Below are 26,911 nucleotides of genomic sequence, written 5' to 3'. Positions count from 1 at the left end.
TGACTTCCATAGAGTCCTCTGTTCTCCTATTCTTTCCAATACCTCTTCATTTCTAACCTTTTCTACCCACGATATCCTCATCATCCGCCTATAACACCACATTTCGAACGCTTCTAATCTTTTCTTTTCCGCCGCTCCCACTGTCTATGTTTCACACCCGTACAACGCCGTGCTCCAAACATACACCTAAAGATATTTACAACGTTACTGAAATTTAGAGATACAATAAATTGTGATGATGAAAATGTTGTCTGGAGTCTTTTGTTTTCATTTTCGGGTTTTCACGCGTGATGAAAGGTCTCAGACGACATTTAATATTTCTCCGTGATCGTGACGGTACCTAAATATTGAATAAAGAATTTTCGACCTAGCGCGCTCCAATCGGAACAATCGCTATGGGCTTTGTGACCCTTAGAAATCAAATTAAATTGAGATAGGTTTTGTTTCACGAAATGGAATAGAGTGGTGTTCCGCACCATACTGAACTGAGATTCGTTCACATCTCGCAGCCACAGCCGATTGCTCCAGTGGATATTGGAAAGCCGAAACACATTGATGAAATACCTACCTACCAAACAGAAATAAGCATTCCCTGACCTCATATCGTCCGAAATCAAATTAAATTCGGACGAAGAATTTGAGCGTTTAAAATTGTCCACTTGATGTTCTTTTCAACGTCTTGTCAGTATATACTTCGTCCCATTGCTATCTCTAACTCCTCTTTACTAGATGCTAATATTGCTATATCATCTGCAAATCTAAACACACTAATCTTTTGCCCATATAAAAGGTAGAGGTGTCAGTGTTGAACCGTGTGTCTGACTCCCTTCCTAATGTTTACTTATCTAAGGTGCATACATAGATACTAGTATATAATATTCGACGTGGGGCAGCTGTTTACTTATGAAATACATGATACATTTCAAAACTGGTGGACGGTACTGTACGTTTGTTCAAAAAGTATAGTGAATTTTGTGTTTATTCAAAAATTATTTATTTATTTATTCATGGTCACTACTACGATCGCGAACGTTTAATTTAGAAATTAGAAAAAGTTTGTTAAAGGTGTATGTTTGGAGCACGGCGTTGTACGGGTGCGAAATATGGACAGTGGGTAGAAAAGGTTAGAAATGAAAAGGTATTGGAAAGGATAGGAGATCAGAGGACTCTATGGAAGTCAATAAAAAATAGGCGAGATAGGTTGGTAGGACACCTTCTCAGGCATGAAGGTCTAGTCAGAGACATATTGGAGGCAGAAATAGGAGTTAGGAGGGGTAGAGGTAGACCTAGATTAGATTACTGTTAGCAAATAGTTAAGGATGTGGGTTGTTCTAGTTTTAGGGAAATGCGAAGATTAGCTCAGGATAGGAAAGAATGGAGGTGCGTGTCCAACCAGTCTTAGGACTGACGACCTTATAATGATGATTAATTCATGAATATCTATTTTATCCCCTTGAAGGTAATCCCCACCAGATATTATATACTTGTGCCAACGTTTTTTCCAATCCTTGAAGTACTTCAAAAAATTATTTTTTGTAATCTTGTTCAGCTCCTCCTTCGATGCCGTCTTTATCTCCTCAATCGCAGCGTATCGTTGTCCTTTCATGAGCCTCTTCAGTTTCGGGAATAAGAAAAAGTCACCGGGGGCCAGATCTGGGAAATACGGTGGCTGAGGCATTATTTGTGTGTTGTTTTGGCCAAAAATTCGCGCACAAGCAACGATGTGTGAGCAAAAGCCAATTTTTGTTCTTCCACAAATGCAGGCGTTTCTGGCGCATTTCTTCGCGCAAACTGGACATGACTTGCAGGTAATATTCCTTATTGACCGTTCTACCCTGCGGCAAGAACTCATGATGTACCACGCCCCTGAAATCGAAGAAAACTGCAAGACAAAAACACATTCGACCAAACTTGGTGCGTTTTTTTTGGTCTTGGCGCGTGCGTCACCTTCCATTGGGATGATTGAGCTTTGGTTTCCTCGTCATAACCATAAACCCATGATTCGTCAGCAGTTATGACTCTCTGGAGCAAATTCGGGTCGTCACGGACAGCAGCTCCGTAGCAATGTTTAATCATTAATGTAACGTCATTTAGAAAAGACCAAAAGCATGAAATAGACCGAACATTGTCATTATTTTGCAAATAGGTATCCTTTTATTGATGCAGTTATGACGTTGCTAAGCTGAAGGTGAAAGTAAATTTTTAGTTTTTACCCTTCAAATTTGAGCTTTTTACCTGGGAATTTATCTGAATTATTGTGCACATACTTCCTAGAGAAATGTCTTCAGGATGTTTTTTTAGATGGCAGACCATTAATCAGTAGTTATCTTAAACGAACTGAAAAATTAAATTTACGGAGCGTATAAATTCATCCATCTTCTGTCGTTTTGACATATCTTGATCCATGCGGTTGAATCTTTATAATATGTGGTCATATATTATTCCTTTTCTTGCACCATTCATCAATTATGTATTTAGCAGCGATACGTAGAATTGTGTGATGGATTCGTATATAACAAATCCGTTCTAACGGAAAATGTATTTTTGTGAATCAAGGAAATACAACAATCATTTTCTTTTTTCGAAATTCTGTAACGTATGAATATATTTATGTAATCTTAGATGGAGCGACTGTCGGGCACTTAATCTATGCGATTCGTATACATGTGGTGTTGTACATTACTAATTAAAATGACCCGTTCTCTATCAAAACTGTATGAAAATAATTCTACTCTACATCGACATATACTTCGCAAAAGTTCACGTATCTACATCCAATTTAGTTGCAATCGTTACAGGTGGTTTCAAAAAGACTTACTTCTGAAAGAGTGGACCTTATTGTAGGTGCCCTCAAACACTACGCGAATTTCCACTTGGTAGACATGTGTACCTCTTCGGTACAGTCGTACTTACTGGTATTAATGAGATTAATTACACAGAATATCAGATCCGTTCAGATTTATTCATTACTAGTCGTTATAAGTAATTCTTCCAACATAAAACAGAGCTCATGGTGTGATGGATACCGAAGGGGCAGAGGTTTAGACCATTGCTTACCATTTGGCAGCATACCGGTTGTGGTTTCCTTGCATCACTTAGCACCCTGGAGGACTTCGGATCGTCTCCGCGCCCATTTGCCGAAGTCTAAAATTTTCTGAGGTTTTCTTGGATCATGTACTCTAGCGCAATTGCGAATGAATGCGTTGTAGGTATAACTTGCCCGAGACCTTCTAATGTCCATAAAACTGAGAAGTTATTATCAAATGGGTCTGATAACCATAGAATACCATTTACCAAATTACGAGGTTGCACTAAAGATTCAAATACGTATATCTACTTCCTTGGGGGCAAGGGGGTTATCGAATTGTGACCATATCGGGGGGTAGGACTTTGTGATGTCCTCAAAAAAACATTATTATTTTTTAATATCATTTAAAAAATTGAATACGAAACAAAGTTACTTTCAGTTAAACATTGACGTCTTTACAAAGGGGGTCATCAAAATGGTACTTTATGTGATCTTAGGGGGGGGGGTATGGTATATGTCGAAAAACAGTGGACGTCTTCTATGGACGATTCCCTTGGTACTATAAAATATGTTAAAATGTGACACCTGCAAACGTTTTAATAACTGAGTCAAATACTATAATGGGGTATTGCTACCACAGATGGCATATTTTTGACACTCGTGTGAAAATTTTTTATATCATGAATTATTAATTGTAAATTTATGCTCATGAAAGCATTTGAACAAAATATAATAAAATATGTAATAGAAATCATTCTTGTTCACGTTTCTTTATGCTTTTAGAAACATTCTTATTTCGCGTATACATTTGGAATTGTCATGAATACGATGCAATTTCAGCAGTAGTCAAACCAATATTCAGATAGACATTTATGAATTGCTGCTTTCCGATAGTCTTTAACGCATCGCTGAGTCTTTTTCTACACTTTATTGTCACTGACATATATGTCGAAAAGGAACACTCAACAATAGAATGATTGTGTATCTCAGATAATAAATAATATCGATATTGAGTTCTTGTCCTGTAGTGTCACAATTTTTCTATGTACAAAACAGTAAAAGGTAATGTAAATACAGAAATTTACACTTCGAAAAATCGAGATAGAGAGACGTCCAATCTCATACAACCACTACAACCAGAAACTTCGTGCTGATACTTTTGTAACAAACAGATGCTGGAAAAGTCCATAAAATTGTTCCTATAGCTATTCATACTATAACATTTTAATATAAGGAAAATACCGAAGTCTGTTTGGTCCATGCACTAATACTTTCCAATAATTTCCAACCTAGTGTATAATTTTAATCGATCCTAAACCCTACAGTTGTCAAGTCACAAATGATTTCCATTTCTCTGAATGATTAGGAACATCACGAGAGGTAAGCTGTTGGGTATTTATGGAGTACCTATACCTTGTTTGAATTCTAAGAATTGAAGGGAATTTATTCATAAAATCTAAGACTCTTGTGTATTGGTCTTCGTCTTACCAAGAGCAAGACTGTATGAATGATTAAGACCGAGTCTACATCAGTAAGACCAAGGTCAAGAACAAGACCAAGATCGAATAAGTAAAGACCAATATCAATATTAAGACTGGGACAGTTTGCTCATAACTAATTTATTGGAATTATTGTGGAATTTCGTAGGATTTGTATTTATTTTGTACGGAACAACAATCAATTTTCTACTACTTAAATCTCACATCTAATGAAAATTTTAATAATGTGTACAATTTTAGTAACAACAATAGAGAACAACAGGAATTATTGTGTACGTATTTACAGGGATTTATGAAATATGCGACGGGATTCCCACAACCTCCTCGGATTTATGAGGATTCATTCGAAGAAAAGAGAATTATTTATAAAGTATGAAGATTATTTTCATGAAGGAAATTTAAGTTGTATACTTTTTTATCTGCGGTTCGCTCCTCTGAAAGTTATTCTGTATTGCAGAAAAAAACTTCTAAATAATTAATTGTGGTCGAACATTTGGGTTGGCCACCCCTGGTTTAAATTATGTCTATAAGTATCTCCATCATGAACTTGAAACAGCCGCACCACCAATTCAAACTAATTTCTTAACACTACTATTAACTCCAATGCGAGTAAACTCTCTTATTAGAGATTACTTTTAACATTAATGTTCATGCTTCTATAGTTGGGACGTTCAAACTTGGCATAGTCCACAATAAAACGGTCGCATTTACTTTTTTCTTTCAACTTACTAACTAGATTAGAGCGGTTACTGACGAAACGCCTACTTTTACACACGACAGACGATGTAGGGAATATCTTAAACATTGAAAAGAGATGCCAGCTAGGAATTGTAGCGGACACAACGAATTAATGCGTAACAGAAAGAGATGCAGACAATCAGAATTTGAGTATATTGCCAGCATCGGACTATAAATAAAATTCAACATTCCCAGGAATTTGGGAAGACAAAGACTCTTGTTTAAGGATGGAATCCCAACCAAGCAGTTAAAAGGCGACAGCCTTAAGTGGAAACAAGAAAGAAGATTTGTTTTTAAATATACCGGCTTAAAATTAGATTAAAAAGCTGAAAGGTTAAAAGTTTTGCATTCGTGAAAATAAAAAATTGTTTTCAAAAGTTTGTCCCTAAATTGAATCCACTTGCCGTATTGGTGGCGTTCAATGCGCCTTTGATTCAATAGAAAATAAAAGTTTGGGTCTACGGCAGCTTGTAGTGAAAGAAAAGTGCTGTAAAATAAATAAGGTTTCCCTTTTTTCCTCTATATTCCCTTCTTTATAATGCTGGTCGCAAAGTTTAGTTGAAGTTGAAAAGGTCATATTAACCTTTATCAAACCTCTGTCAGATACAATCAAATAATAATTTTGTTCCTCTGTCCGTAACTTTTAAGGGAAGCGTTCACGAGAATTGATTTGCAATTAAAAGTTAACGTTAAATGACAGATGCCAGGGATGCATTATATTAAACCATGTCATTTATTAGTTGCATACGTGTGTTGCGGACAGTCTCATATTAAATGGAGTTTAACCCTATTCAAATGCGGATAGAAACTACATTAGTAGTTTATTTCTTTTTTTTAAACTAATAAATCCGAACACTTAAGTAATTTCATTGAAAATTTTTACAGAACCATCCGAGTATTTTCATGTACTTGTTGAAATATGATGTAAAAGTATCAATTTATGATACAAAAAATGTTTATTTTTATGCCTGTCATGGTTATTGTTCATTATCAGTATTTTTGTCTTACTCTTATTTATTTTCACACAGTACCGTTATATTTCAAATATACAGGGTGTTCCATTTAAAATAACGCAGTTAGGTAGCGCTCAGAAGAAAAATAGAGCACCCTATATGATTGAAAATATTTTGATTATGATTTGGTTTTAACACAGACCGCAAATAGAGGCAATGATGCCCAGCCACGTGGAGAGCAGAGGTAAGAAAATAACAGCTGAGCACAGCACACGCCGCCGGGACCCTAGCGGGCTCCCCGCTCTCCCTGCGACTGCGCATTATATCCATCTTATACAGCCGTTGCCCTCTCTCCGCCACCGCCAACTTTTTTCTCCTTCCGCCCCTCCACCGCTGCCGCCTCAAACCACCCGATATACTGTCTACCCCATACACGCGACCCTAACGCTTTTTCATGATAGAAAAAATCGTAATACCCCGTCGTCTTTATAGAAGTTTCGCTTCAAAAGTATAATAACAGAATTATGGATAAAACCCTTTTATAATTAAATTATTTATCAATTGTAATATTTTTCCGCAACGCTTGCATGAGCACATTTATATCGGTCTCTTTCATCAGTTAAAAGGGTATAATAAGCTGACAAACAGTTAAAATGAAACGGTAGTTAGCGGGGATTTCAATTCAGCATTATGGGTTTTGCCCTTTTCTATTTTGTTCGTTCGTTATGGTCAAATGGCTATGCGATTAGCGAGACCTCTTCTGTAGCTACTGCACCGGCTCAATTTGCAAATATAGAGAGAAAGAAATGAACCAAAACAGCAAATTCTGCGCACTTCTGCATTTGAGTTTTCGTCCCTTTCATAGCTCCATTTGCTAATTGAAAAACGCCCTGGGCTACGAAAGGGCCAAGTGAATAAACAGTGAACACCGTTGACGTTTTTCTCTTCAAGGTTATACTCGAATTTAGTTGGGTATTAGGTATTAAAGCAATTAAATTTGAAAATGTGCTAAACAAAATACGTTAATATAATAATAAGAATTAATAATTAGATTACTGAAGTGTCGCAAGGCCAAGAGCGTCGTCCCGTCTTGCCAACCGACTGGAAATTAGTTTAGGGAATCCGGATTATGATCAGATCCGGATCAGATTTTCCGTAATACGGCCGTCTCATTAGTTTCTGATCAGAGTACATCGCTTGATCTGGTCACATAAACAGGAACTGATCAGCAAACAGTATCCTTTCCTTTGATCAGTTTCTGATCAAAGTACAGCACCCTATCCGTTGATCCAATCATCAGATCTGACGCTAAAATCCTTGATAACAACGCTAAGAAAAGTAGAATTGGTTTTATTTCTAAGATTTTTGTAAGCCAATGGAAAAGGTCGTTGCGTTTGTAAAGCAATTTCTATCTGTTTCGGTTTCCGCTTTTAGGACTTTCGTTTGATGGGGGTAAAAGTCGCAGTAATGATTAAAAGTTAACCAATTTCGAATCCCGAAAAGTACCAACGATATTTAGATACACATGAAGTTGCTAGAAACTTTTTAATTATGATCCTTCCGGCTTAGTTAAAAGTTTACTTTCTGCATATGCGGGTACATAATTTTCATATTATCAAAATTGTGATACAGCTATCAAAGTTGACGTTAACTTTGAAAGGTTTAATAATCTGAGAATAATTTCGCATCAAATAAAGTTTCTTTTTTGTAATATACAACCTCCAGTGGGTGAATTGTCGGTTGGTCATAGTTGGTCGGTTCCAGTTTGATCGAAGAGGTTGTAAAGTAAAGTAAAAGGTAATAAGGAATGTCACTAATTTAACTTTTCCTTATAGTGTATTGAAAGGGCAATTCAATGTAAACCTTAAACCCAACCTATCTACTTACACATCACACAAGCGTATTGTACTTTTAAAAAACTTTTGGGTGTTTCATTCCCACCAGCCAGTAATGCTGGTGGGCGGGCAGTCCCTCCAGACTATGACGGAAGGTAGGGCGGAAGGCCCTTTTCAGCCTGCTTTCAGGAATCGTGGGAATGAGTGGGTGGTGGTTCGGGTGAGAAAGATGAGACGGACGAAATGAAGACAGAAGAGAGTGAAAGATTATCTGTGGAATATTACTGCCTCAGCATTTGCCTAAGTGATCCAAGGAAACCACAGAAAAACTTGGACCAAGGCAGACGGACCCAGAATCGAACCGACGTCCTCCGGAATGCTAAGCAATCGTTTAGAACTCTAGGCCATGCCACTCGGTCAGGTGTCCAGATAGACTAGGGGGTATTTGTATCTGCGCTATCCTTGTAACGACGCGGTCGGGAGGGATGAGGTAGGGATAGGTTGTTTCACTACTTCACTGGAGATTTAATGACCATGGAAGTGTATCCGGGAGACTATCGTAATTTTTGCCTACACGGCTATTATCGCAATGGTGATCCGATGATCATAGCTCAACGATTACATCGGGAAAAATTCAATGCAGAGGATGCACCGAAGAACAATACTATCAGAAAATGGATTCGAATATTCGAGAATACAGGTTCGACTGCAAAAATTCACAATCCAGGTCGCCCGCGCTCTAAACAACAAACGATTGAAGAAATGAGAGTGTCAGTGGGTCAAAATCCGTCTCAATCAGCTTGCAAACGCAGTTAAGAAGTTTACATTAAAAAATCGTCGTTACAGAAGATTCTTAAGCAAGATTTACAAACTTACAGTCTACAAAATTCAGTTAATTCAAAAACTGAACGTTACCGATTATTCTCTCCGATTGAATTTTGCAAATGAAATGCTTCAACGTGTTCCAACGTTTGAAAACAGTCTGTTTAATGACGAACCGAACTTTCACTTAAATGGTCACGTAAACAAATAGAACTGTCGCTACTGGGTCAAAGAAAATCCAAAACAGAACCATGAACAACCACTAGGTACATAGTTCAAAAGTTATTGCGTGGGCTGCCATGTCTGATGAAGGCATCATTGGACCTTCTTTTTTTGAAGACCGGCGAGGGCGAACACTAACGGTAAACAGTGACCGGTATTGTGACAAATTAAGAAAGTTTTTGGTTCCACAACTGTTTGGGTTTGGTAGTTTTAATGTGGAAAGATGATTTCACCAAGATGGGGCCACTTGCCACACCTCAAACCAATCGCTTGCGGTTGTTGATCAACTTTTTCCGGAAAAAGTGATCTGTCGTCGAGGCACCATCAACTGGCCTCCGAGAAGGCCCGATCTCACACCTCCTTTTTTATGGAGATACCTTAAGAGAGAACCACGATCTCTCATCCAATTGAAGCACAATATCCACACCGAAATGACCGCCGTTTCCAGAGAGATGTGTAGACGCGTGGCGGCTAGTTTCCGTTTCCGGTTGGAAAAGTGTCAGCAGCGCGAGGGTCAACATGTGGACAACATCATCTTTGGCACTTAATTTTCCAAAATTTTGTCTCAAAATTATCAAAACAAATCTTGCTTTCTGATTTATTGAATTTACAAGCACCCGCTACCCTTTCCGGACACCCTGTATATGTATTTGCCGAATCAATAGATTTATTTGTCCCTCTAACATTCGGTGAAGTTAAACGATTTTGTTCCGGTGGTAAATTTAGTTTACTGTTTATTTGTACTCGTACTTTCGTCTCGGAACGAAAATTGGTTGCGGAAATCGAAATAAACAGAGAAGTGGGGTTGTCAAACGTCATGAATTTAGAACAAAGGGGAACAATGTCCCTTTCAATTTAATAGAGCAGAATCCATAATAAAACGGCAACTCACACATGAAAGCGGTTCAAAATATGCACCATAATCACATACGGATTTTACAATACCTAATAATATAATTAAACGATAAATGACGATATGACACAATATGGAGATAATAAGAAAGGAAAAAGGTTATCGCCTTGATGCAGTTAATCACAAATTATTAACAGTAAAGCTTGTAAATTATGTAAATAGAGAGGATACTAGTAGTAAATCTCTACATTCAAAAATCAATTATCTTACAAATAGAAGCAGCCGTTGTGATTAATAAAACAAGCAGAAGCATGCAGTTGTGATTAATAAATCAAACAGTAGCAATATGTCGGTAGAAACAGGTGTTCCGCATGGAACTATCTCAGGTCCTATACTATTTACATAGGTAATGCGAAAGTGGTAGGCTTGTGTTTTTGGCAAAGAATAGAAAGGAAGCGAAGAAAATCGTAGCAAGAAATAAACTATACCTGGCTTGTATAAATTATTAAACATTGTCGACTATCTGATGCTAAATATTTAGGTATTATTGTGGATTAATAGAAACTTTTGATGGGATTTTTAAATTCAGGGTTGGGGTAAAAAAATTAATGCATGAATAACTAAATTTAATAGTGAATTTAAATAAAATAATTAAATAAAACGAGAAATATACTATGGTCAGTAAGCCAAAACTAATGTTTAAATAAAAAATATGTACTTATCTATTTGAAACAACTAATGTTTGTTAGGAAAAATTGAAAGTACAAGGAAACAATAGAAATGTTTTTGGATTTTACAAAACCAGTTGTGAAATGAACAATGTTTGTCGATACAACAAAACGAGTAGAAAATCAATCATTGTATTGACACAATTGGAGCATTTCCCAAGGAGTAATTTTTCTTTCCTTCAGGTACGTAATTGCAGGTAATAGATCTACAGGTACTAACTAGAAAACAATTCAATAAATATTTTTAAGGCTATCGTAAATGTTGTGAGGGAATTCGGTTCAAATCGCTTGAATTATGTGACAATTCCAATATGATACAAAACAAATACATTTCTCCGTTAGTTTGATTGTTTAATGCCATAGATATCTATAAGGATATAGGGACGGAGTATAAATTGTCATTCTAGACAAGGAGAGGATGATCGTTGCCCATGTTTAGGTTCACACCTCTCTCTTTTATGTTGATTGATCTTTCTCGATCATTCGGCATTATTCTATCGCATGCCGTTATCATTCGAACATTATTTTTCGATTATAATAGGAATGAAGCATCTGTGTACATAATTATCTTCCATGGTTTGACGTTCAATGGATTATTTTTAATCATTCATTACTAGTGGTGGTTGATTTAAACGTCACCCTTTAGCTTATTACGCGTTACTGAACAATCTTTGATGTTAAAGAGTGGCCTAGCTGATATCGTTCGAGATGTATCGTTTTGTGTATGGTCCTGTAGGTCAATTCACACCTCTTGCCTATCGCTAACTTCTTCTTCATTCGAGATTATTCAATCACATGTTATCACCTACTGGAACAACAGTATATTTTAGGAAAAAAGTATACTTTCTTTTGGCTTGACCCGGAGCATCTACATTGCTGAGAATTAATCAGTCAATAAATTTTAAGAAGGGGAATAGTATTAACTTTATTTAAAATCTATAATGTCTAAAGGATTACAAGAGGCGATTTAACAATTTTTCTTATTGATGGTAACGCTAGGAAAACCAGAATTGATTTTATGTTAGTGTCTAAGTCTTTTGTAAGCAAATGAAAAAGGTCATTGCGTTTGTAAAGCAATTTCTATCTGTTTCGGTTTTCGCTTCCAGGACGTTCGTTTGATGGGGGTAAAAGTCGCAGTAATTATTAAAAGTTAACCAATTTCGCATCCTGAAAAGTACCTACGATATTTAAATACACATAAAGTTGCTAGAAACTTTTTAATTATGATCCTTCTAGCTTAGTTAAAAGTTTACTTTCTGCATGTGCTGGTACACACACACACACACATACACACACACACACGCACACGCACACGCACACGCACACCCACACGCACACACACATACACTTATTTGTATCTTTTCTATGTGTATATTTGTAGTTCTCGTAGATAAACTATCAAACCAACCATGAACGCGTATCAACCATGACGCTATAGATAGCCCCCAATGACGATATTTTTAATTAAAAAAAATTCTAATAAAAATTTGTAGCAAATCTTCATATAAATGATCGAAGTAGGTATTCGTACTCGGTTTATGTTTTGTTTAATTATGTTGAAATTACCTTGAAATACCTACTGATACTCTTGCTACTAATTTATCCATATTATTTATTTTCATTTTTTTAAAACTTCTTTTACTAGCCAAAGTTTGAAAGAAACAATGACGTGCGGTCAACTCAGGACAGCCTGCGAAGTTTCGCATTGTATAAGTTAGATATTGAAGTTTAAATGCGTTTTCTAACACTCAAAACTTTTTCGATATTGCCCTTGGTAATCCCACTCGGTGACTCGTGTGTAATAAACTCCAAAAACTTCACGAAAGTTCGAAAGATATGTGACATTTAACATGAAACCTTGCCCTCAATTTTTCGTCAAGTCTCTGTTTTGGAAACCAGGTCGTGATCTGATACTCGCCGCTGAAAGGATTTGTTAATCCCTTTTGTATTTATAAAAACTTCGCGAAGAAAAATGGACGTATGCCGAGGCATGAATGTTAATTAGATATGAGCATTATGGTAACGTGCCTATCACGTTGAGGTGAGCTACGCCGGCATTCGTTTCAGCAAGTAGATATCCATATATTTAAATGGACCTTGTTGGAGCATACGTAATCCTAAAATGTAGCATCGTACTACAGATGGCGTTTACCGCGCCATTTGTGGTATTTTCTAAAACGCGCTGTTAAGACAGCAGGTAAAAGTTGGTCTGTGTTCTGTCGGAGCTGTCTGCGACGCGCTGATGAGATCCAAAAAGATCGAAATCGCGATCCGCGTCTGGCAGTTTCGACAGAATACAGACCACTTCGAATTATTTTATTAGACATAAGCTCATTATTCCGGGAGTGGCCCCATTATAAAATGTTTTAAACGCCTCTGCTATGATAATTGTACCTACTATCAAATTTCCAAATTACATTAAATAAAGTGTCCTTGTCAACCGATACCTTTTGGTTTAGACCTTTTTTTGAGCTTATCGTCGCCAACGAAATTAAATTCTATTTTTAGTTTGTGTTTTCCTTCATATTAAATGTACAGAAATACCTGTAGAATTTTATTCAAAAAGTACCTACACAATTTCACCATGAATTAGCTACATTTAAACATTTTAAATTAGCCTTAAATTATATTTCAATAATCAGATTTCTTTAAAAGAGACTTTAGATACTCTCAACTTCTCATTTAATCAGCCAATGAAAGATAATTTTTGATGAGATGTAAACGCAATTCCAGTTGGTGAGTTAATTGACAGGCAATTCAAATTCATTAGCTTAACTAACATCTCCTTAATCTTTAGGTACCGACTGCCACGTTTCGTTCTTGTTACATTACACATTCCGTCTACTACTCTTTAATTCGTGTTCAGTTTAACAGTGGCATAATGGGTTCACGTATTTCATTACATTCAAGAGACCCTGTCTTGCATTACTGTCAAACGACTTGGTTTAGTAATCTTCAAACCTTCTACGACTTACTCGTCTAATTGAACTACAAAAGCAAGTTGCTAATCGTATTTCTTTGAAGCTAAGTCTGCATTTTCAACTGCTCTTAATTCTATAATATATTAAGCAAATAGATTGTTTATTATTGCTTTGCTTATTGTAAAAATGGGTATTTCGTATAATAGTATTTTTTTTATTAAATTATATTAATGTGTTTATCATGTAACTGTTTCTTATATTAGTAAATTATTATTACAGTCGACGTTTTTAGAATATCTATAGTTGTTAAGCTTGTTAGGTTATAAAACACGTTCACGCATGCGCCCTGCAGTAAGATGCTACATCTATGGTGATGTGATTGTTAAATAAAATGAAACATAAGTTACTTTTAATTACTCGCTGTTGGTTACACCAATGAATACATGTTTTTATTCAATTACAACACCAGTAGTAATCAACTGGTGATAGGAGATGTATGTGACAATATAACTTAATTAAATAATGTGTAAACGTTTACACGTATAGCATTTTTTATCTGAAAAGCTTCTTTTATGTAATTATATGATGTACCTTACATGTAAACTAATGTAAAGCGTCTTATCCTAGAAGGATCGATAAGAAACGATAGAAAAGGTAGAGGATGCCAGACAACTTTCTGGAATACCCAAATTGATACCAACTGTCTAGGGAACAAATTGAGTCAGTAGTAAAAGATCGAAGTAGACGTGGTCATAATTATAGCGTGTCTTTGTTATTTTTTGCTCTTGGGACAATTTTCAAACGAGAAAGGCTATGGCAGCGACTTTTTTATTTCCCTTTTATATTTCGTTTCTTAAAATACATCTTCTACAGGAATTTCTACATGCGATATCATGAGGATCAGTTTCTAGATAGCGTTTTTACTATAGTATTAAAATATAGTATAATTTTTTATGTAAGAAAAAAGCTATCGATAATGTTAAATCGAAAAAAACGTTAAAAGCACTGGAGAATGTATGATTCTCGAACTGCGCAAGTTCGGTGACGTCACGTGCTGAAGCGCGGTGGCTTTGTCGTAATCTCTGTTATTAATTCGAAAACTAAGGTGCTGTTTTCACTACTACCTTTAGATTCTGTCTCTGTCTGCAAGCTGCTTTTTAGGTTTACACCCCTTTTGATTTTTTTAAACTACATACAAAATTTCAGCTGAATAGCATATTTTTTTTGAAGAGATATGACTATAAATGACATTCTTCCACTTTGAATATTTTTTTATTTTTCAGTAGTTCTACGGCTGTATGCAATGTGGTGCATTTTCCTTGGGAGTTTCAATTAAATAAATTTTGCTGGTTTTCACTGGATAAGGCAACTACTTTCCCATGTACGGTAAAAAGCACTCAGGAACATCCCGAAAATTGTAGCCAACACTAATGAAACAAAAACAAAAATGGATTAATTGAAATTAAAAGCAAGCATACACGGTAAAGGGTCACGCCAGCGTAGTTTATTTGTTCATTATTATTATTTCTGTAAATTAACAAAGTGAACCGTATATCAAATAAAAGCTTTTGATGGCAGAAGCTCAAAAACAACATTTGATTTTAGGCGCTTTTATTTATCTACGAAATGACGCGCTCTAGGGTTTATATGCAGTATAATTTTGTTTTACCTCAAAATTTCTAGAGTTAAATAGAGACAAACTCTGAAAATTGTTAGAGATATTAAGTATCAAACACATGCTTTTTTCGGGAAAATAAACAAGGTTTTAATTTTTGTCTTTTGAGTATTAGAAAAGATAGCAGCAATGCTATGATAAACGATGGAGTACTTTTCATTTTTGCAAGTAAAATGTTTTAAATTAAAAAGGACGTCCTATTACGTTAAGACGTACTTGTAATCCGTGCACCCTAAAACTCATATGCAGCCCGTGTTGTTAATGGCGGGCTAAACTGCATGACTTCTTCATACAGCTTCACCATCCCGATGATGTAACTATGTTGCCAGATTTTAAAATCACTGTCACTCGTGAATGATAAAAAGACCTTTGGGTGTTTCATTCCCACCAGTCACTAATGGTGGTGGGTGGGTATTCCCTCCGGACTAAACTGGAAGGTAGGGCGGTAGGTCCTCTTCAGCCTGCTTTCAGGAATCGTGGGAAATGGGTGGGTGGTGGTTCGGGTGAGAAAGATGAGACGGACGAAATGAAGACAGAAGAGAGTGAAAGATTATCTGTGGAATATTATTGCCCCAGCATTTGCCTAAGTGATCCAAGGAAACCACAGAAAAACTTGGACCAAACCAGACGGACCAGGAATCGAACCGGCGTTCTCCCAAATGCTAAGCAATGGACTAAACCTCTAGGCCATTCCGCTCGGTCTTCAATGATAATGACGGTGTGCATTATTAACCGCCCTGCTTTATTCCCAACAATATAACACTAATGCTGTCTACATATAGGTCTAAAGGCGGTCGTCGGTTGCAGTTGCCTCCTAATGTTTCGTTAGTACAAGTGGCGAGATTCTTCAGAGGTCTTTGTTCCGATTCGGTCAACTATGGCATGCGGGTCGATGCTGTTTGGGTGTTCCTGGAATCGGGTTCCAGATCTGGTTGAGTCTGAGGGTCCTCCTTCTTATTGAAGTTCTGCGGGTGTTTTTGGATCTCGATGATGACCTTCTGTGATAGCCGTTGACCGAAGCTAGCTATTTACAGTACCAAAAGAGCATTTTTTGGTCGCCGTTACTTTGTATTTCTTGAATCTCGTCCCCATCGAAATATTAGTGGTTCCTACGTAGATCTTTCCGCAGGAAGACGATATGCGATAGAGCCCTGAAGCTGAAGCTTTGTCCTTAGCTGTTCTGATGGTCTGTTGGATCTTCTTCGTAAGATGGTTCTGATATTGTGTCTGTTCAAGTCTCAGGTTCAGGAACTCTGGTCCCTTTAATCTGTCAAAGTACATTGATCTCTCGATCTTCCTCTTCTTTTGTAGACATTCGCCTTGAAGGTGGTTTTTAAGTGTTCAAGTTTCGCCTGATGATTTTTCGGTTCGCAGATCTTTCAAGCTCGTTCAATCAGGATCTTGATGATGCTCTACTTCTGACTTAGGTGATTGTTGGATAAGACGTGCAGATACCTGTCCGTGTGTGCAGGTTTGTTGTATTCTGTGTGGCCTAATTTGTTGCCTCGTTTCCTGACTAGTACGTCCAAGAACACTAACTGTCTAGCATCGAAAATGGAAGGACCCCTAAAGAAGCTCGCCACCCGTGCTAGTGAAACGTTAAGAAACAACTGCAACGGACGACAGCTTTTAGAGCCGAATCGCAACAGTATCAGTCCACCGACTCGCCGCGAAAGCCTTTACCAATTTGTTAATCCTATATTACCTAATGTCCAAAGTTTGACTCGACTTTCTTCATTTTTCTAAATAGAATTTTGCTAACTTGAGATTTCAGTGCGAGTTTAACATTATAAATTGCTTCTCGGTTGCAATGGAATGAATTTTTAAGCGGCTGCTTTATAGTGAAAAAGGTTTACAATGGCATTTAGGTACTTGTGTCAAACCGAATCTATATATGACACAGCTGATATGAATGTATGATAGACACGTAAACCAGCTGAATAATGCACAAAAATTTATTAAATTTATTGAAGGGGATGACCTCTTGGGCATCGATTTTCATTCCGAGTGATATACTTTTTGAATCAGTTTTTTAAAAATAGAATTGGATGTATGATTAAAGCGGAAATAAGCTTGGAATATAAAACCCACTTCCCACAATTACTGTAAGAAATTCATTTAATTTCCTGTTCATAAAATACTACAACTGCCTCAATACGGGTTTGAAAAGCTATCTTTTATGTACTTACAATGCAAGCAATATTCAGTTACATTTCAATTCTAATTTCACAAGCCATTTCCGGTAAAAAGCCCAACAAGCCTTTAGTGACTGAAGAGAATGCTATAGATTGTATTTAAGCAAAGTAAAAAATAAGTTTAAATAAAATAAAAAGTTTTACAATGCTTCAGAAAAGTTTTCTATTGCACCTATTAAACAGGAGACGATGGTGCAGCACCTAACTACAGTAAAATTTAGTTAGTGATGATATAGTTGGGATGTTCAAAATTGGTATAGTTCGCAATAAAATTGTCGCATTTACTTTCTTCTTTCATCTTACTCACTAGACTAGAGCAGTTGCTGACAAAACGTCTACCTTTACACACGATAGACGACACTAATAAAGAAACAGTAATAACATTACACCAATTGATGTGTAACAGAAAGAGATGCAAGCAAGTAGAATTTGAGTATGTTGACGGCATCAGACTTTAAAGAAAATTCAACATTTTCAACCAGGCAGTTATAAAGTCGACCCTGATCTTTTGCTTATCTAAGCAACCTCTAACCGCTGCACCGCTTACTACTATTCGGTTATCTCTATTCATTTTGTCTGTACTACTCATGAAGCATTTCCTACCTAACAAGACGTGTTCAAAACGTAGCAAATGACTACAGCCTTAAGGATGTTTGGGAGGTACTATCGGAGACAAGAGTACATAAAATTAGAAATTCGTTATTAATTAGGTTTTGCAGCATATCATGAGGTAAATAAATACTAAAAAAAGTATACGGTTTGACAGAAAATTTGGAATTTGACCAAAAACTTTTAATAAAATAAGAAATAACGAATAATATGGAAAATGTTTAACTAACTTTTGGCAGTGAATATGCCTTGATTTCAACTTCGAAACAAAAAAATATTTTGTTTCAATCTCTATTAATAATGAGCGTAAAACGATTTAATATGTTTAAATAATAATTAAAACTTTAAAATTGCATTTATTTCAGACAATTATAAATATTATCATTATATTATCAAGTAAAAACGAGATTTTCAGCTAATTTTTCATTTTTTCCTCGATAACCATTTAGTGAATTTGAAAAACCTTATGCTAAAGTGATTCTCCAGAGTTCAAGTTGCTTATTATAAAAGTTTGAAATTTCTGGTAGCTTTTTTCTGTTAATAAAAATAAATTTAAACGAATCTCCATAAAATGACGTGTAAAATTACAATTTTTTAAAATTTCAATAACTTTTTAACGGTTTAGTGAATCGATTTGCAATTTTTACAGGAGTTTTAGAATTGAATGAGGAACGTTCTTCCAAATTTTTATTTGTCTCGTAGCATTTTGACATACCTCCCAAACATCCTTAAGTGGAAACAAGAATGAAGATACATACGTCTATTCTCACCGATAATTAATTGCACATTTTGCCAATTTGGATCGTCGTAACTAAACAACCTTCGCAGTGAGTTAGACCTTCCGTTAAATATCAACAACATTACAATTTCACCTATAAATATTTTTTTGCAAACCCCACGAAATAAATTGTTTCACAAAAATTACTTTTTCATTAAAATATGCATCAACAAAGTAGAATATTATTGTCAAGTAATTTTTGTTTTTGTTTTATTATCCTGGTAGTACTATAAACATTCAGTGCTTACCTGCATCAAGATGTTTAAGAGGAAGGAGTAGCCTGAAACAAAAATAACAACAATAAGTTAATTCGAAGTGTAACAAAAGGGTATAGAAGTTTTTAACTTTATTCGATCTTTTCTATTTTAGATCGTAAAGTGTGTATATATGTATTGTCACAATTTGGAAAATTGTTAGAACTGAGAAATTCAATTTGTGCTTCAGAAATTGCCCGTGGGACGTCTCGTGCTTACAAACTTTTTTTACGGTCGATACAAAATTGAAAAGCAAGAAACTTTTTATCTGGAAAATAAACATTTATTGGTGATTTAAAATGCTAGCGATCTAATACCGTAAGAGACAGTTCAAATTTGAATATCAGTTAATTTTCCAGTTTTACCAACACGAAAGATTCTTACTCGTTTCAACATGATTGAAGAAGTAGTTGAGGGGTGAAGGTTTGTTTAATAGAAACTTCTCCGCAGGAAAGGCTTAGCTACATTAAAAAAATGTCTTGACAAAAGATGAAAAATTATTTCGAGATTGCCAGTTTTTTTTTTAATAGAACCCCCTATATTTTGATTCAGATTCAGAAAAAGTACAAAATTCTACATTCAGATACAATTTATTAAAATGGAAATTTAAGATAATTTAAGTATTCTGTCGAAACTGCCAGACACGAATCGCGATTTCGATCTTTTTGGATCTCATCAGCGCGTCGCAGACAGTTCCGATAGAACACAGACCAACCTTTACCTGCTGTCTTAACAGCGCGTTTTAGAAAATACCACAAATGACGCGGTAAACGCCATCTGTAGTAATACGTAATAATAAAATGTAGCATCGTACTACAGATGGCGTTTACCGCGCCATTTGTGGTATTTTCCAAAACGCGCTGTTAAGACAGCAGGCAAAAGTTGGTCTGTGTTCTGTCGAAGCTATCTGCGACGCGCTGATGAGATCCACAGAGATCGAAATGGCGATCCGCGTCTGGCAGTTTCGACAGAATACAGACCACTTCGAATTATTTTATTCGATTATGGTAACGTGCCTATCACGTTGAGGTTAGCTACGCCGGGATTCGTTTGAGCAAGTTGATATCCATAGATATATTTAAATGGACCTTGTTGGGGCATACGTAATCGTAAATTTAGCATCATACTACAGATGGCGTTTACCGCGCCATTTGTGGTATTTTCTAATTTGTTAAGGTCAAGGCCCCTGTCTTGGTGAAACCCTAATAGGAAGTCTTTAAAGGGATATAAAACAAAGAAAATTAGAATGCAGCACTATACGAGGTATGTCACTTTAAGTGGCTACATAGATATTTGTTACGACAATTTCTCCCATAAAGTACCTAAACTACCACGAAGCCTTTGTGACAATCTAATCGTTTTTGTTACGTTTTAAGGCCTGTTCAAGCGGCCATTAAATACATTTAAACGACATCGTAAATGCAATCTCATTTACTATATACACATACATATACAAAGGGACAAGCACTTTGTGCAGGTAACACGATTGAAAGAATTTAGGAACGCAATATTCAATTCCGTGGGTAGTTTTTCATTTTTTATTACTGATAGTCTACTTCACAAATTACCTACCCGATAAGACAAAATTTATGGAAAGGTTTCTGTATAAGTTGTTGAAAAAAACATAATTTGAGTCTTTAACTGATAACGAGTATGACACTTTAGAATTTTTTAACATTACATTTTATGTGGAATTTTAGGATTAAGCCTTTTGCTTATATTAGGTGCTTTATCCATATTTAGAACAATCAGCTTAACTACCCATGCGTCAAAATCTTAACTGGAATTGTACAGAAGAGGATGAAAAAAAATAGAGAAACAATAGAGAAAACGATATAAAAACGAAAGAGTGCGTACATAGAATTTGTAGATTTAGAAAAAGCTTTCGACAATGTTAAATGGAACAAGATGTTAAATATACTTAGTCAGATAAGTCAGGACGGAAGGAGTAGTAGGGATATAAAGCAGAGGATAGAAAAGGTTAGAAGCGAAATGTGGTGTTACAGGCGAATGATAAGGATACCGTGGATAGAGAAGGTTAGAAATGTAGAGGTATTAGAAAGAATAGGAGAAGGATGTCGGTTGTTCTACTTTTGGGGAAATGCGAAGATTGGCTCAGGATACGAAAGAGTAGAGATGCGTGTGCAACCAGTCTTAGGACTGACGACCTTATGATGGTAACGATCTCTATTTAACATGGTAAAAGTGAAACAATGTACAATATTGATTTTGTTATATTAATTAAAAAGAACATTTGCAGATTTTAAATTAGAAACTAAAAACCATTATAATCCTTCTATAAGCATCTGCTTGATTTCTTCTGTTTGTGCTAGTTTTCATTTAATTAAATCGTTTGGACGCTTTTTAATGTTAAATTTGCTTTTCTTGAAATCTCAAACAATTCTCCAAAGCGGAGTCTGTGTAACTTTTCAAAGTTATATTTATCCTTTAAATTATTAAATAGAAAAAAGCAAAGAGCTTTCGTTCTTTCGGCTAATTATCTTGCTCCCGAAAAGATTTAAAGTACTTACTAATTTGTAATTTTGCAAACGATGAAAGTATACCTAGCCACAAAAAAATTCAACAAGTTGTTGAATTTATTTTGAGTTTTTGTACTATTTTCGTGTTTAAATCATGCTTCATCAGAATACAGAAAGAAAAAAACTTTGGAGTGTTTCGTTTCCACCAGCCAGTAATGCTGGTGGGAGAGCAGTCCCTCCGGACTACGCCGGTAAGTAGGGCGGAAGGTCCTCTTCAGCCTCCTTTCAGGAATCGTGGCGATGAGTGGGTGGTGGTTCGGGTAAGAACAATGAGACGGACGAAATGAAGACAAAAGAGAATGAAAGATTATCTGTGGAATATTATTGCCCCAGCATTTGCTTAAGTGATCTAAGAAATCCACAGGAAAACATGAACCAAGGCAGATGGATCCGGAATCGAACAGGCGTCCTTCCGAATCCTAAACAATGGTCTAAACCTCTAGGCCATGCCGCTCGATTAGAACACAGACAGAAAAAAAAAACTTTTGGGCGTTTCATTCCCACCAGCCAGTAATGCTGGTGGGCGGGCAGTCCCTCCGGACTACGCCCGAATGTAGGGCGGAAGGCCCTCTTCAGCCTGCTTTCAGGAATCGTGAGAATGGGTGGGTGGTGGTTCGGGTGAGAAAGATGAGACGGACCAACTCTGGCTACTACTTAGTGACAGCATCTTATGAAGTAGTACAAACGACATCGTGAACGCCATCTGTGGCACAATGCTACATTTAGTAGAATTCAATATGTTCAACAAGGTTCATTTACCTTAATTGATATCTGATTTCTGAACTGTATCCACTTACTGACCACCATGAGCATTTGGTTACCTGCCTACGTGAAAAGGCCTTGTTGAACATAAATGTGGATTGCGCCATAGATGGTGTTCACCATGCCGTTTGCAATAGTTCATAATTTAACAGTTTTTTTTACAGTTTTTATTCCAAATATTCTAGTTGTTGACAATACTTAACAGATAAAAGGAAAAAAGAAAAGGGAAAATCTTTATTGAGAACACCATACGCAATGGATATAACCTCACTTTTGCTCTACATATAATGTAATTTGAATATTAGCTAGAGACAATAAAAAAGGCAAAAAATAAGAGTGTTACTATATATTGTATTTGCCTAATAATATAATCAACTATTTCCTGCAAAAACAACGAAGTCCTGTATATTGGTGGTATTTCCGGAAGTGGTTTCTGTTCGAAGTTGGCAGTAATAAGAACTGAGTGGATTATAAATATACGAACTATTAACAGCAACAAACCAACTGTAGTTAATGTGAGTTGCTTCAAACAGTTCGGAAAGCGCTCTTGCTCTTACATTATTCGTATTGTATAATTGAAGTACGTTTGTTAAAAGTTCAGCTGCTTCTACTTGCCATGTCACCGGCATGTTGCTACCAACCACTGTTGTGCTGAGAGGGGAAATGGCGCTCTGAAAATCATAACGCTAATCAGACATGATAATGGACTTGACTTGACTGCATGTCGAGGGTTAGCAACAAAATGGGCGAAGAAGATACGTCCATTCTCACAGATAATTTATTGCAGACTTTGCCAATTTTGATCGTTTCTATATTATATATATCATATTACGTTTTATCCACGGCTTTATTCGCATTGATGTCCTAAATACCTGTCAAAGATCATCGACGACCACATAAAACTAATTCTTCTTCCCTCTAAAACAATATTTCTTTTCTGAATGAAAGGTACCAACCCTATGTTCTTTGTCGTACCCCTGACAATGCGTATACAAAATTTCATGATGATCGATTGAGTATTTAAGGCGTGAAATCGTAACAAACAAACTTACATTCGCATTTATAATATTAGTTAGGATTAAATGCCGCAGAACTTCCGAAGACGCTGAAGTTTGGCGAAACAATTGTCAAGTTAAAACAAATGAACGCAGAAATTTAATTAGTCTTCTTGGCTTTTGTTGTTGATTACTCCAAAATTTCGCAAATGTATTAACCAACTATTTTATTGCAATCTTCCACGCATTTTACAATTTGTAGTGACCGTAAAGGGCATCTACGTAGTAGTACTACGTATTTGGCATTAATAAATTTTTATAAGGTAAAAAGAGATTGGAACTTACTTTATTTTCAATCCTGATGAGTCCCTCCGAAAATGCGAACAGCCCAAGGACTGTCGCGAACAAAACTTTGAGAGACATCATTTTGAATGTTTTGATATTTTCTGTTTTCGTTTAGTTGACTCACTGATGGTGATGCATTAATCGCATTGTCTTTAAATACTGTTTCGAAAGTGATTAGAAAAATTGTTTGAAATTATTATCGGAACAAGTTATCGGAAAAACTCCTTTAAAACTGAGATCAGAGAGATCGCTTATCAAAAAAGGGGACTTTCATAGTTTTCGCATTAAGTACTTGACAATAATCATAATATAAACAACTAGTTGGTACGATTTTGAGAATAAAACGAACAGTGATTTTTTCTTTTAGTTTTTAATTGCAAAAAAGGAAGTTTTTTGTTTTTTAATTATCTACAACTACTTAAATAATTATCAATAAATAAAACCCACTTTTCCTTAAGAAAGCTCTAAATTCAGAAAGTTTAGGGAAATTTCGCTAGGTCTGGCAACATCGAATCCTGCCATCTGGCTGCATTAACTATGTACAGGCCTGACGCTGGAAGCTGGCGGAAATTTTAAAATGGCGTGGATGCGCGGTGACAAAAGTAGGCAGTTTTAGGTATAAAGATTGCAGCCCTCATTCTTCAGGTGCGTAGATTAAATATTTAAAAATAGGGATCACTGAGCAAGTAAGAGACAGACAAACAGAAGAACTAATTGTTGATGTTGGTGACAGTGATAGAGATTCCCATGATGACAGTGAATGTGAAAACTAAGTATAAAAGAAAAGCAATAGGTTAATTTTTTCTTATTGATAAGTCATGTTTTTACATTATTTTCTAGTACGTTACTGTCTTATCTGTATTAATACTATAATTTACGCCCACTGAAAGCTTATTTGTGTATCGGTTCCAAGTGACTTACCCAAATAGGTCATAAATGGGCAAGTACCTGCGCGACTGCTCGCCAGCTTCCTTCGTCAGACCTGTACTACAATTATACTTTCAGCGAAGACAGATAATGCCGGTTACACGATTATCCGGTAAAATCAGTATTCCGTGAATCTCTAAAAAATATGTAAATTTGTCCGTAGTAAATAGAGAAAAATTCCTAGGATACTCGTATATTCTATTAGTAAGAGGTTCCTGATTCTGTATGTGAGATAAAATTTATTGTTATTGGTTTTTAATGTTGACTAGCAGTATTACCACCGCTTTGGTCAGGAAGAATTAGTTCTGCATTACACTAGAACTTTCTAGAAAATTTTAAAACATTTTCGAGCCCTATAGATATAGATTGGGCATCCAGGAAGAAACTGAAATTTGTAACGTTTTGATCAGACGTCAAAACTTAATTAACACCTTTACAGACTCTCTGTATGACGTTCTTCGGGGAGGAGGCAGTCTCTTAATCGAAATATCTTTAAAACCAATCCTTGCAGCTAAATATCGAAACCTTCATGGATAAGGGATGGAAGTCTATCATACTGTATAACCCCCATCAAGCCGCAGGATTCGCTTGCGGAGTTTTAACGGCACGTACAGACAAATTACACTTATATTTATTATATCCATGTATTGATTACTCTAAAATTTCGTAAATATATGTATACCTGAAGCGTACAATTTAGGAAGGCGAAGTTAAATGATAAATCTTCTCCATATATTCCTTTTCCGGTTTGATATATAATTATACTAATGAAAATATGGATAATGTTTGTTGTTAATTATATCTTACATCGAAAAAAACTATATTTCAATTAAAAAGGTCACCATTTTAGGCTTTCCATTTTAAACATCTGATTTTCTTTCTCCTTATATTTGTTTTCCTTTAATTAAATCGCTTGGATACTTTTTGATGTAAAATTTGCTTTTTGTTTTTTAATCAGTAGCAATTTTTCAACTTGAATCGTAGGTAGGTACTTCTTAAAGTATACATGTTTATCTTGTTAATAAGTAGGCAGGTATAAAGAAAGCAATCCGTCAAGAAATTTTTCACTTACTTTCAAATTCATCCTTATCGATAAATGCTTTGTTGACAAGATTTATTTATTTTATTTTATTCTTATTAGGTACTTGTTTTTCAATGATTAATAAACGTGCAAGTAGACAATAACATAACTCTTTACAATTAATTGATTACTTATCAATGGAAAATAAATTAATCATTGTTTATTTGCATTACTGCTTTTAACTTGTGTATTTGCTTTAATAATGTTTTTTGCATTTTGCAAATTAATTACCTTATATTTTACGGAAAATTAACTCATTTTAGCATTCATCAACATCATTATAAGGTCGTTAGTCCTAAGACTGGTAGGACACGTACCTCCACTCCTTCCTATCTTCAGCTAATCTTCGCATTTCCTTAAAACTCCAAACATCCCACATCTTTAACTATTTGCGAACTGTAATTTAAACTAGGTCTGTTTCTACTCCTCCTAACTCCTGTTTTTGCCTCTAAAATGTCTCTCAACTAGACCTTCATGCCTGAGAAGATGTCCTACCAACCTATTTCGCCTATTTTTTATTGACTTTCACACTTCTAATCTCTTCATTTCTAACCGTCTCTATCTACGGTATCCTCATCATTCGCCTGTAACACCACATTTCGAACGCTTCTAACCTTTTCTTTTCCGCCGCGCCCACCGTCCATGTTTCGAACCCGTACATCGCCGCGCTCCAAACACACCTTTAACAATCTTTTTCGAATTTCTGAACTAGTCTTTCGCGAATATGGAAGTTCTTTTTATTTTAGCATTACTAGCTGTTTGTTTTTTATTTTATGGGTTCATCGATATCTTAACTAATATTATAAATGCGAATATGAGTTTGTTGTTCGTTTGCTTGTTTGCTACGATTTCACGCCTTAACTACTTAACTGACCATCGTGAAATTTTGTACACACATTGCCAGGGGTACAGAAAAAGACATAGCCTATCTCTTATCCACAAAAAAAGTGTTCCCGAGGGATAGAAAAACCTTTTTGTCATTATTAATTTGAAATCATTTTCTTTCGATTTTTTATTTAACCACTACAAACTACTTCAAATTAATGAGGGAAAAGTTGTTGCCGTTGTCACACCCCCGCCGGGAATCGAACCCGGGACCTTCTATCTTCTCCGGGAGTTCTATTTATTAATGAATTAATTGACTTATTCAT

The 26,911-nt window shown here is 35.8% G+C and overlaps 2 protein-coding genes across 6 annotated transcripts in view; both read right to left on the bottom strand.

Moving 5' to 3' along the window:
• LOC108736004 (potassium voltage-gated channel protein Shaw-like) overlaps positions 1-26,911 on the bottom strand; it is a 184,865-nt gene that overhangs the window by 37,011 nt on the left and 120,943 nt on the right. For all 5 annotated transcript variants that reach the window (XM_018468264.2, XM_018468256.2, XM_018468290.2 and 2 more), the window contains exon 4: positions 19,105-19,136. The gene's annotated coding sequence lies outside the window, so the exon portion shown is untranslated. The remainder of the gene's footprint in view (positions 1-19,104; positions 19,137-26,911) is intronic.
• On the bottom strand, positions 22,632-23,888 carry LOC108736099. Its single transcript, XM_018468394.2, has 2 exons — positions 23,753-23,888; positions 22,632-23,083 (listed from the first exon to the last, which is right to left on the bottom strand). The coding sequence occupies exons 1-2, from the start codon at positions 23,831-23,833 to the stop codon at positions 22,784-22,786; spliced, it is 381 nt and encodes a 126-aa protein (XP_018323896.1). The 5' UTR covers positions 23,834-23,888; the 3' UTR covers positions 22,632-22,783.

This window comes from Agrilus planipennis, unplaced genomic scaffold, assembly GCF_000699045.2.
Source record: "Agrilus planipennis isolate EAB-ADULT unplaced genomic scaffold, Apla_2.0 scaffold5, whole genome shotgun sequence".
Classification (NCBI taxonomy): Eukaryota; Metazoa; Arthropoda; class Insecta; order Coleoptera; family Buprestidae; genus Agrilus; species Agrilus planipennis.
This window is presented reverse-complemented; position numbering and strand designations above follow the sequence as displayed.

What these genes read in the sequence shown, in the direction of transcription:
- LOC108736099 (XM_018468394.2), bottom strand. Translation starts at nt 23,833, where the DNA reads ATGATGTCTCTCAAAGTTTTGTTCGCGACAGTCCTTGGGCTGTTCGCA. An exon ending in TCATCAGGATTGAAAATAAA is followed by an intron (nt 23,084 to 23,752) that starts GTAAGTTCCAAT and finishes TATGATTTTCAG; the next exon opens with AGCGCCATTTCCCCTCTCAG.